The sequence below is a fragment of the Mesoplodon densirostris genome, chromosome 1 (assembly GCF_025265405.1).
Source record: "Mesoplodon densirostris isolate mMesDen1 chromosome 1, mMesDen1 primary haplotype, whole genome shotgun sequence".
Lineage (NCBI taxonomy): Eukaryota > Metazoa > Chordata > Mammalia > Artiodactyla > Ziphiidae > Mesoplodon > Mesoplodon densirostris.
This window is the reverse complement of record NC_082661.1, coordinates 77066823-77079488: the sequence shown is the minus strand read 5'-3', so window position 1 is coordinate 77079488 and position 12666 is coordinate 77066823. Positions and strand designations below refer to the sequence as shown.

The following is a 12666-nucleotide window of genomic DNA, read 5'->3' as shown; positions in this document are numbered from 1 at the left end:
ATATCAACCAAGTTACATGATGTTTCTCAGCTATCTCCTCACTGAAGTAGTCTCACTACTAAATGCCTTGCAAACCAAGGTACTACTACTATTCACTTTGCCAGAAGAGCTACAATTGTAAGCCTATTCTTCAGCAGGAATTAACCAGCCTCCAGAGAAGTACATCTAAATGTGAAGGCTATCAGGTACTTTGAGAACCTGATGGAAGTTAGGTACCATCTCCCTAAAGGCACAATTGCATATCTTCATCTAACATATACAATCAAGGGCTTCACAACCCTAAATCTCAGGTGAAGAATTTCTGCTGTACATGGCACTAAAACAATTTAAACCTATCTGATGATAGCCAAAGTAACAGTGCTCTTGAAATCAAAAGTCCTTTGCACTTGGACCTCGTACGAAGCCCATCCTTTGATCAATAACTAAAGCCAGTATCTCCGGTGACAACTGCCTTCTAGATTCCAGGTTTGCCTGTAGCTCTGCAGCTGGCACCATCTTTCCCATCAAATTCTATTTGCCACATTGTTCTATAGTGCATCATGGTAGATTTTCTCCTGAAATTCATGCTTTCAATATCCTATTTGAACTTCCCATCAAAGAGGCCAAGTAATACTGAAGGACTCTGAAGAGCTTACCTGTTTATGTTAGAAAGAACACTAAACTGACAGACAGGAATTTTTTCCAGAATCCATCATTTACAAGGTGTGTAATCCTGGAAAAGTCACTCTATTTCTCTAGGCTTCATATTTTTCAATTATGAAATGAGTACAATAATTAAGGACCTTTCTGTCTCACAATGTTGCTGTGACAAACCAATATGATAATGCCCAAGAAAATACTTTGGAAATTATGAGGTTACATATAAGTGTAAGAGATAGTGATGATGATGATGATGATGATATCTCTAACTACTGTGAATGAGACCAATAATTATTTATTCATAGTATTATAGTTGTTGGTTCTAATTTTATTGTGAGTCATCACCACTTGGACAATAAGTTGTATTTGAGCTTGAGTCGAAATTTCCCATGTAAGGTAACTGGCAGTATATCAGATTCACTGCCTTTATGTGTGGAATATGGTCACCATCTATTTTATAGTCTTGCTACTTGGTTGTTGTTCTTTAATGTTGTGCTCAAGCCACAGTTGAATTGTTTACCACAACTCTTGCTTTTTAAATTCAAATAAGTGAATTAAAAAAAATAACTTGCCTGAACAAATGTTTCATCTCTAGGAATTTGTCCTTGCAGTTTTTCATCTCTTGCATTGAAAGTATAGTCATTACACAAGTTAAATTATAGTTTCTATCTAAGTTTTTTAAAGAAATAGATGAAAAGCATTTGTATTATTAGTAACCTGCCTGAGGATATAAGAAATAAGAATGTCAATTCCCCCTAGATTCTAACCTCCCTTTGACAATCTCATGCCTGTTCTCTGTTCAGTCCCTACAGCTCTCTTCAGAATCTATGTCCAGGGTGGGTACAAACCCATTTATACACTAATTGTGGGAGGCACTCATAGCCCCTACCATGTCCCACATTGTTACCAAATCCTAGTGGCATCCAACAGGTAGAAAGAAAACAAACAATTCCATCTTTATTTTGGAAACTCACAAGGCTAGTTGCAGATGAAATTAAATATATTTTAAAGCCCTCTTGAAATAAAATTTTTACATAAAGGCAGATGTTAGTGTAACATAATTTATGTGGTATATAAGCCATATCAAGACAGCCTACTTAAAAAAAAAGATTATATGTGAAGGAATTTGTATTCCTGTTAGCATAACTGACATCATCTTGGGCCCTTACAGTTTCTCCTGTCCTTCTGCTGGCCCTTCCCAGGACTGTGCTGTGCAGCGAACCACTTCTCTGTCATCAAGGGCTTTGTAGGTAATAATCATAAGGACCAGGTAGCCTCTACACTCTTTTAGTCCCCAAACCATGATGAAAACCTTCCCTGACATATTCCTGGCACCCATGAGTCTAGTGACCCATTCATAAACATTGTTTCCAAGCACGTACCCCCATACCCCAGCTTAACTATAAAATTGTCCCAGTGGCCCCTCGGCAGTGCGGAGTACAGCTGTGAATGCTTCCAGATCATTGTCTTCCCAGTTGCAATCCCACCCTGTAAGTTACTCTATAATAAATCAATCCACTGATTATACGGAGATGCCTGCCTCATTTTTCGGTCTTAAGATGCTTCCTCAGTTCAATGGGCACTTTTCGTTCCCTTCGTCCTTCAACAGAATTCAGAGAAGACTACATTTGAAAGTAGCAATTTGGAACTATGACTAGATTCAGTTAATCCATTTATTTTACTAATTCTTTATAAATAAATAAATAACCACTGAATATAGGGTGGTTTACATCAATCTGTCCATCCATCCATCTGTCAGATATGGTCCCTGCATGCATGGCATTTATAAACAAGTGGGAGAGAAAATCAAAAACAAAGCAAAGTGGTATGTAATTCCACATTTGATGAGTTCAGTGACTATCTATCGAGAGAAAGATAGGAGGTGAAGGGGCCTACTTTGCTCAGATGACCAGAGAAGGCCTACCTGAGGACATGACAGTTAAGCTCAGAGCTGGAGAGAAGTCTAGGCAGAGAGAAGAGTGACTGCAAAAACCCGAAGGTATGAAGGAGCTTGGCATGTCTGAAGAACTACACGAAGACTTGTGTTAGAGTCCAGTGAGGGGAGGAGGAAAAGATGCTGGATCAAATTGGTCAAATATTGATAGGCCTGGTTAAATGTTAAATTTTGATCTAAATGCAAAGGAAAGCTTTTGAAAGATTTTAAGCAGGGGGGGTTAACAGATCAGATTTACTATTTAAAGGCAAGAGGCGAAAACGGAAAGATGAATTAAGTAGCTGCTACAATAGGCCAGACAAGATATGCTGGCTGGGGCTTCCCTGGTGGCACAGTGGTTGAGAGTCCGCCTGCCAATGCAGGGGACAGGGGTTCGTGCCCCAGTCCGGGATGATCCCACATGCCGCAGAGCGGCTGGGCCCGTGAACCATGGCCGCTAAGCCTGTGCATCCAGAGCCTGTGCTCCACAATGGGAGAGGCCACAACAGTGAGAGGCCCGCGTACCGCAAAAAAAAAAGATATGCTGGCTGTTTGGACTATGGTGGTGGCAGCTGGTGGGGGCGGGGAGTGGACATTTGAGATGTATTTAGGAGGTAGAATGTAAAGGATTTGGCAGTACATTGGAAATTGAGGGTGAGGCAGTGGGAGAAATCAAGGATGACTCCTAAGTATCTATCTTGAGCAAGTAGGCAGGTGGGGACTATGCCTGACTCTGTTTGAGGTCAAAGATGACTCACCAGGTGCCCAAGGATCACCCTCTGCCTTGGGCTGTACGAGTGGATGCACTACTTTAATTCCACCAGGTGGTACAAATGATGGACTGAGGTTAATTTTAACCATATCCTTCCCAGTGTGCTTGTTAGCTATCCAAATTGTCTTCTTTTTCCATGTTGAATAGAAAATACGATCACCAAAAAGGGACATCGCAAAAAAATTGTGCCTAAAAACAACAGGGAAAACACATAAAGAATGGCAGAACATTTCTTCTGGGCTTATTAAAGTTTCACTTCATTTCAATTTATTGTCTGAATTTTAATCACCTACATTTTCAATTGTTTCTCATTTAGGGTTAGAAACAGATATTAAGTTTAATTTTTTCTTTATGTAGACATAGTCTGAATTAATAGGATACGATTTTTAGCTCCAGATCCATTCTCATTCTTTTGCCTCTCAGCACATAAGTGTGGTGAAAATAAAATAGGGAAGAAAACAGGAACAGGATAAGAGTGGACTTCAGGTTGTGTCAATTTTGCACACCTAATTGCTGCCTCCTGCCACAAGCTAGAGTCAGTTGCTGGCAAGATAGCAAATCAAATGAAAGACAGATGCTTCACAAAACATATGACATAGTAATTCCAAAAAGAATAACTATAACCAGCATGTGAAAATTTATTATATGCCAAATACTCTGTTAATTATTTTTATTTGTGTTTCTTTACTTAATCTTCACAATAATCCCAAGAAATAAGTCCTATTATTATCCCCACTGTATGGCTCTCAGCATAACTGATGCCATCTTGGGCCCATACAATTCTTCCTATCCTTCCGCTGACCCTACCCAGGACTGTACTGTGCAGTAAATAACTTCTCTGTTGTCAAGGGCTTTGTAAATAATAGATATTGTTTAATAATCATTAGGATCGGGTGGCCTCTATCCTCTCTTAGTCCCCATAAAATGATGAAGACCTTCACTGCCGTATTTCCAGCACCCACAAGACTTAGGAATAAATCTTAACTGAGGAATGCACTTCCTGTTTCCAAGCACATATCCCCATACCCTAGGTTAACTGTAAAATTGTCTCAGTGGCCCCTTGGGAGTGTGGAGTGAAACTACAAATGCTCTGGATCGTTGCCCACCCAATCCCACCCTCTGAGAAAGTTACCCTATAATATACTGATCCATTGCTTATATGGAGCTGCCTGCCTTGTTCTTCAGTCTCAAAATACCATTTCAGTTCAGTGGGCACTTTTTGTTCCCTCCCTAATCCGACACCCACATTAAAGGAAACAGGATGAGAGAAGTGGTGTAACCTGCCCAAGTCACTCACTTAATAAATAGTAAATCTGGGACTTGAGCTCAAGTTTTTGGACTCCAAAATCTGTACTAAACCACTACACCAGTTTAGCTGACAAAAGTAAAATTCATTTATCACATAAACTTCAAATGGCAATTGTGTTATTTTATACCAAAAGCAAATCTTACTGTGTGTGATGTTTGTTAAAATGGACGGAACCTCCATCGTAATCACAGGAACAAATATGAGAACTGCTTCTTTCTCTATGGTACTGAATCCAAAAGAGCCGTTTATCAAGCATATCCAATGACACAGCTGTTATTTTCTCTGATGTCTCTAACAGAAGCTTCACTTCCACACCACCGAGATCTGCTCTGTGAAGGCTGCCCGCCACCTCTGAAGACCAAAACATAAACCTGAGGGCAAACACATCATGTAGACACATAATTGAATGTAAGGTCACTGAAATGGCCGACTTCTCTCAGTTTTTCAGTAATCCCCGGATGTCTGCACAGGACAAGTTTGACTATTTTGAATGAAAATTCAATTCAACAAATATTTATTGCCCTGTTATGGCAATTCCGTGTGATTTCAACTTAGAAGGAGAATTACGCTTCTCTAGCAGGAAACCATGATAGTCAAGAGTGCTACTGGTAGAGCGAGTCTGCCTTAGTTCACACCCAGGCAAACGCCCTATTGAAAATGGTGTTTGTGCATTGTAAAAGAGAGTCTTGGCCTCAATCAGGAGGTCTCTTTAAGTCAAAATGTTATGATTCCATGAATTTCAGATTTTGAAATATATTTCAATGTCCAAAACCAGCAGAATTTACCTTTCTACTGGATCAACTGCTATATTTGCAGGATATTTTAAGGCGCTTAAGAGAACACGGGAATTGTTTCCTTTCATATCTGTTACTGTAATGATTCCTTCCTGTTGATTTGACCAAATAAGTTCTTCATTGATCCAATTTATTGCCATTCCTGAAACATTTTTCTCTATCTTGCAGATTTTCTGTAAAATCAAAATTTAAAATTGTTATTAATATTTCACCATTCACAACAAAATTGTTTTTATTGTTATGTATCAAAGTTTATTCTTTTAAGTTCTTATCATTTTTGTGCATTCCCAAAATTTAAATGATAAACTAGTCATAGATACCATGCCATTATTCAGATGCAGCAATATTCATCCTCCCATGTGAATATTTCTGGGCATAGTATTTATATCACAGCTTTGAGATGAAAAATTATTCTATATTTATTGAAATTAGGCAATCAGCCATAAAGTATTAATAGTTTCAACTATAGTAACAGTGGAATTTCCATGCTACATTAAGGTTAGTTTTTTCAATTCCATTTGCTAACGGATTTTTCCAGGTTCTCACCTGAACCCAATTCCAAGCTTTGCTAAATTCTGGCAAGATTCCCTTGGAGTTTGTGCATAGGGGCATGAAGTAGATTAATTTCTTCTGGGCCCTCTTCCTCCCTTTATAAAGGGACCTTCCAGGTCCCTCCCTGTCTAAAAGTCCTCAGTGCCTTCAGGCTCTGTCCCCAGGATCTGAATAGCAGGGCTTTTCTTTATGCTCTCTCATGATAAAAACAACTTAACCAAACCTCAGTTATCTCCTAGTTCCAGCATGTGCAGGTAAACTGGTCCTCTAGGTGTGTGGAGGGTGAGAGATTGGAGGAAGCCCTGATTTGTACCATGGCAGATTCCTGTGGTGGAAATATTCCCACAATCACTGATTTTCAGCTACCAATGTGAAATCAGCAAACACAGAGTTGGGCAGAAATCAGTCTCAGGAGTCTGTGCTATTCCTACATCCCATACAAAGTAATCTAGCCAATCCATTTAACTAATTGCTAATATATTAGTTCACCCCGGTAAATTGTTTGCCTTTTAATGGTTGTCCTTTTTAAACAATGTTTTAACCCAAAGCAGGGACTAATACTAGTGGATTTTAGGCTTCAGGCCAATCCTTTCCTAATGACTTGTCACAAATTCCACAACTATTTAATGTTTCTTCCTGTTCTCTGACAGGAAACCCTCCAAATTCTTAAACTCAAGATTTTGAAACTAGTCTACAGATGGCTGGAGAGTAATGAGTAGCCATCTTTGTTAAAAGTGAGATTAGTAAGTATTAGAGATGTGATAAAATAGATTAGTGCCTAATTGAAGGCTTTAAGAATAATTGGAGGGAGAAAGTTGTGTTTAAAAAAAAAAAAACCCAAAAAACAAACAGCAGGCACTTTGTGTTGGGAATAAATGCTTAAGGTTTCTCTGGCCACCTGCTCTCTGTAATCCACCTCCCAGGAGAGACCATTCCTGCTGGGACTCATTTAAGGGTTCTACTAATTAAGAAGAAAGATAAAAGATCTTTTGTATGTGATTGAAGCAAAATATTTTATATCTATCACCTGCTTTATTATTTTTTTTCCAGAGTGCGAACACCTTGAGGATAAAGAGAAAAAAGATTTTCTTCCTAAATATTAGGTGCAAAAACCCATGACAGAGATTTTAAACAGATGAGACAGGGTTTCTCAACCTCAGCACGACTGACATTGGGGGCCTGGTAATTCTTTGTTGTGGGGGACTGTCCTACATATTGTAGGATGATTAGCAGAATCCCTGGCCTCTAGCACATCTTCTCTTCTCCCCAGTCCAGTTGTGACAATCAAAAATATTTCTTGACACTGCCAAATGTCCCCTGAGGGGCAAAATTGCCACCAGCTGAGAACCACTGGAGTAGAAAATAATCATGTAAATAATCTGTTTTAACCATAAAATGGTGATCTGGCTTAATAAACTTACATCTTTTCAAAATTACATTGACATCCTCCTCACTTTCTCCTGTTGGGGACTTCTGAATATCAACGCCACATGCATGGGCTTGTTCAGTAACATGATACCACAGATGCAGATTAAATAAATACCTACATATGCCAGACGGGTATTTGCAATGTAATGTAATTTTCATTTATCTATATGTTATGAATTTGCTATATCATATTTGACAGCCTGTTCAAAAATTCCTCAAATGCCATAGGAAATGGTACTTTACCTCTTGGTTTGTCCCATTCAGAAAAACTCTTTGCAAAAGTCGTCTTTCTAGATCGACCCAATAGATTCTTTCTTCATTATAATGAAAATCCATGATCATGGACACACCAGCATCTGCCACCAATTGCTCATGATTAGTTCCTTCTAAGTCAATCCTAAAGATCCTGTTTCCATGCGAGAAAATTAAGAAGGGTGCAGGACCTGCATGGGAGGAAAGAAACCAAACAGTATATTTTCAACAATATTTTATCTGATTAAGACAAAATACTTCCCCATGACAAATAGCACAAGCAGAATTAATTTTTTATTTTTTTTTGTTTGCACAAATTTTTTTGGTTGTGCTGCATGGCATGGCATGTAGGATCTTATTTCCCCAACCAGGTATCGAACCCGTGCCCCCTGCTTTGGAAGTTTGGAGTCTTAAACACTGGACTGCCAGAGAAGTCCCCACAATTAATTTTTTAAGTCCTGCTTTTATATTTTAAATAAATACCATTGTTTAGATAATAAAGACTTCCTGTAGGTGTTCACAATTAATTTTGTAAATAATTTTCTCCACAAATTGATTGTAAGAAATGAACATTGACAAATTATGAAAAAATAAATATTTGAAGAGAAAGACACTTTCTAGCTTAATGTTATTTTTATGTTCAAAAAGAAACTACCTACTGTATTCTATTGTAAAGAGGGTCTGCATGAATGTCAAATTTCATTATGTAAATCGGAAATAAAATTTCAGATATTACCGTTTTGGAAATGGATCTCCCTCCTCTAGTCTTACCTTATGAACAGAGCATCCAGGTTACTGACAAAGAAGAACATGGTGAAACCTAGAGGTCTTGAGCGGAATCAGGAAAAATTGAAATGCTGTCCATGAAAGCTCTGAAATATTTTGTCCCTGTTAACATTGCCACATAAAATTTATGACTCCCAGTTAAATTTGAATTGCATGTATATTGAATGGGACATCCTTTACCCTAAAAAAGTATTCACTGTTTACCTGAAGTTCAAAATTCAAGTAACTGAGTGCCCTAAACTTTTATTTGCCAAATCGGAGTAGTGGACCTCAGTGGATCTCTTGATTCCTACAAGGCCTTGCCCTGTATCCTAACCCTATGCCTGGGGTCCCGTCCTGTTCCAGGTGATGACCATCTACCCACTCAGACTCCCAAGTACTCAACACCTGCTTGGGAAGCTGATACCTCTCTTTGGAAATCTCAGCAGAAATTATTGGCCATCCACATGGAGCTTGCCTCCAATGCTCCAAGACGATGTCAGGGCACCGTGTCATACTCTGCAGCCACGGTTAGCAAGGGTTAGTTTCCTTGGTCTTTCCGGACTGAGGATGAAGAGGCTTCTGCCATTCTGCCTTTAGATAACTATCCCAGTTAACCACTGGGATGAGTGGGGAATTGCAGAAGAATTCTAACACATTCTCACTGCCCTGCTGGGCTGACTCCATTCTGTTTTAATATTAAACTGTAATAACTTAATGTGACATAATAAATGTGTTTACTGTTCTAAGGATTTCAAATGATGATGAATTAACATCCTCTTACTTGGGGATTATGTTCTAGAGTCAGAAACACTAGCTCCACTTTAGAGAATATATTGGAATAGAGATACAGGAGAAGGGAGAAGTGTAAGATCATGAGAGTTTTGAAATAGGTGCCTTTATAAATGTCTAAAAGAATTGGCTCAAATCACTCTTCCCATATCTTTTCCATAGCACAAGACCCCGGGCAGAGATGTGTAGGACAGCCCATTCTCCATTGCCATTCTAGCTGTAGCATCAGAGGTATCACAGGAAAAATGGAAAGGGCATTAAACTGAGAGCCAGGAGGCCTGGTTTCCAGCCCTGGCTCACTAGTTTCTCTGGACATCTCACAGGACCTCCCCAGCCCATATCAGAGGACTACTGGGGAAAGAAAATGAAATTATAGATATGAAACTATTTCATTATTTGTGAAGCACTACACAAATATGATTTGCCATTACTTATTCCCACAACCAAGGTCTCACTACGTAGGGTTGTACCACTGTTCAGGTTTGAACCCGTGGACTGGAATGTCGCTATAACTCATTTCTCTTATAGCAATGTATCACGGAGAAAAGGAAGGCATAGGAAAAGACACCCTAAATAGACAGCTACTAATCTGTGGGCCACAGATTGCTGCGGGCCTGTGGATTTGTTGCCAAGAGTCCTCTCTTTGAAATGTGTATCATGCATGCTGTGTAAACTGAATAGATGTGTCAATACATGTTATTAATTTTCTAATGCATTGATACACTGATGAGATCGATAAAACATTTGATTCAGACTTCCGGGTAAGATGGCGGAAGAGTAAGACGCGGAGATCACCTTCCTCCCCACGGATACACCAGAAATACAGCTACACGTGGAACAACTCCTACAGAACACCTACTGAACGCTGGCAGAAGACCCCAGACCTCCCAAAAGGCAAGAAACTCCCCACATACCTGGGTAGGGCAAAGCGGAGAGATTCCCGCACAGAGGAGCGGTGCCGAGCGGCACTCACCAGCCCGAGAGGATTGTCTGCTCCCCCGCCAGGGCGGGCGGCGCTGGAGCTGAGGCTCGGGCTTCGGTCAGAGCGCAGGGAGAGGACTGGGGCTGGCGGCGAGAACTCAGCCTGAAGGGGACTAATGTGCCACAGCTAGCCGGGAGGGAATCCGGGAAAACTCTGGAGCTGCCGAAGAGGCAGGAGACTTTTTCTTCCCTCTTGGTTTCCTGGTGCGCGAGGAGAGGGGATTAAGAGCGCCGCGTAAAGGAGCTCCAGAGACGGGCGCGAGTCGCGGCTGAAAGCGCGGAGCCCAGAGACGGGCGTGGGACGCTGGGGCTGCTGCTGCCGCCGCCAAGAAGCCTGTGTGCGAGCGCAGGTCACTGTCCACACCGCCCTTCCGGGAGCCTGTGCAGCCTGCCACTGCCGGGGTCCCGGGATCCAGGGGCGGCTTCCCTGGGAGAACGCACGGCGCGCCTCGGGCTGGTGCAACGTCACGCCGACCTCTGCCGCTGCAGGCTCGCCCCGCACTCCGTGCCCCTCCCTCCCGCCCGGCCTGAGTGAGCCAGAGTCCCCGAAGAGGCTGCTCCTTTAACCCTGTCCTGTCTGAGCGAAGAACAGACGCCCTCCGGCGACCTACACGCAGAGGCGGGGCCAAATCCAAAGCTGAGACCCAGGAGCTGTGAGAACAAAGAAGAGAAAGGGAAACCTCTCCCAGCAGCCTCAGAAGCAGCGGATTAAAGCTCCACAATCAACTTGATGTACCCTGCATCTGTGGAATACATGAATAGACAACAAATCATCCCAAATTGAGGAGCCAGGAGTCAGTGCTGTGCCTCTGAGGTGGGAGAGCCAACTTCAGGACACTGGTCCACAAGAGACCTCCCAGCTCCACACAATATCAAACGGCGAAAATCTTCCAGAGATCTCCATCTCAACAGCAGCACCCAGCTTCACTCAACGACCAGCAGGCTATAGTGCTGGACACCCTATGCCAAACAACTAGCAAGACAGGAACACAACGCCACCCATTAGCAGAGAGGTGGCCTAAAATAATAAAAAGTCCGCAGACACCCCAAAACACACCACCAAACGTGGACCTGCCCACCAGAAAGACAAGATCCAGCCTCATCCACCAGAACACAGGCAGTAGTCCCCTCCACCAAGAAGCCTACACAACCCACTAAACCAACCTTAGCCACTGGGGACAGACACCAAAAACAACGGGAACTACGAACCTGCAGCCTGCAAAAAGGAGACCCCAAACACAGTAACATAAGCAAAATGAGAAGACAGAAAAACACACAGCAGGAGAAGGAGCAATATAAAAACCCACCAGACCTAACAAATGAAGAGGTAATAGGCAGTCTACCTGAAAAAGAATTCAGAATAATGATGGTAAAGATGATCCAAAATCTTGGAAATAGAATAGACAAAATGCAAGAAACAGTTAACAAGGACCTAGAAGAACTAAAGATGAATCAAGCATCGATTAAAAACACAATAAATGAAATAAAAAATACTCTAGATGGGATCAATAGCAGAATAACTGAGGCAGAAGAACGGATAAGTGAGGTGGAAGATAAAATAGTGGAAATAACTGCTGCACAGCAAAATAAAGAAAAAAGAATGAAAAGAACAGAGGACAGTCTCAGAGACCTCTGGGACAACATTAAACGCACCAACATTCGAATTATAGGGGTTCCAGAAGAAGAAGAGAAAAAGAAAGGGACTGAGAAAATATTTGAAGAGATTATAGTTGAAAACTTCCCTAATATGGGAAAGGAAATAGTTAATCAAGTCCAGGAGGCACAGAGAGTCCCATACAGAATAAATCCAAGGAGAAATACACCAAGACACATATTAATCAAACTGTCAAAAATTAAACACAAAGAAATCCTATTAAAAGCAGCAAGGCAAAAACAACAAATAACACACAAGGGAATCCCCATCAGGATAACAGCTGATCTCTCAGCAGAAACTCTACAAGCCAGAAGGGAGTGGCAGGACATACTTAAAGTGATGAAGGAGAAAAACCTGCAACCAAGATTACTCTACCCAGCAAGGATCTCATTCAGATTTGATGGAGAAATTAAAACCTTTACAGACAAGCAAAAGCTGAGAGAGTTCAGCACCACCAAACCAGCTTTACAACAAATGCTAAAGGAACTTCTCTAGGCAAGAAACACAACAGAAGGAAAAGACCTACAATAACGAACCCAAAACAATTAAGAAAATGGGAATAGGAACATACATATCAATAATTACCTTAAATGTAAATGGACTAAATGCTCCCACCAAAAGACACAGATTGGCTGAATGGATACAAAAACAAGACCCATATATATGCTGTCTACAAGAGACCCACTTCAGACCTAGAGACACATACAGACTGAAAGTAAGGGTATGGAAAAAGATATTCCATGCAAATGGAAACCAAAAGAAAGCTGGAGTAGCAATTCTCATATCAGACAAAAT

The 12666-nt window shown here is 41.1% G+C and overlaps 1 protein-coding gene across 3 annotated transcripts in view; it reads right to left on the bottom strand.

Moving 5' to 3' along the window:
* The window catches only part of EGF (epidermal growth factor), a 97353-nt gene that overhangs the window by 60639 nt on the left and 24048 nt on the right, over positions 1 to 12666 (bottom strand). For all 3 annotated transcript variants that reach the window (XM_060088520.1, XM_060088528.1, XM_060088533.1), the window contains exons 2-5: positions 7671 to 7870; positions 5439 to 5620; positions 4797 to 5024; positions 3331 to 3533 (exon numbers count right to left, since the gene is read on the bottom strand). In XM_060088520.1, coding sequence (XP_059944503.1) covers positions 3331 to 3533; positions 4797 to 5024; positions 5439 to 5620; positions 7671 to 7870 — 813 coding nt within the window. The remainder of the gene's footprint in view (positions 1 to 3330; positions 3534 to 4796; positions 5025 to 5438; positions 5621 to 7670; positions 7871 to 12666) is intronic.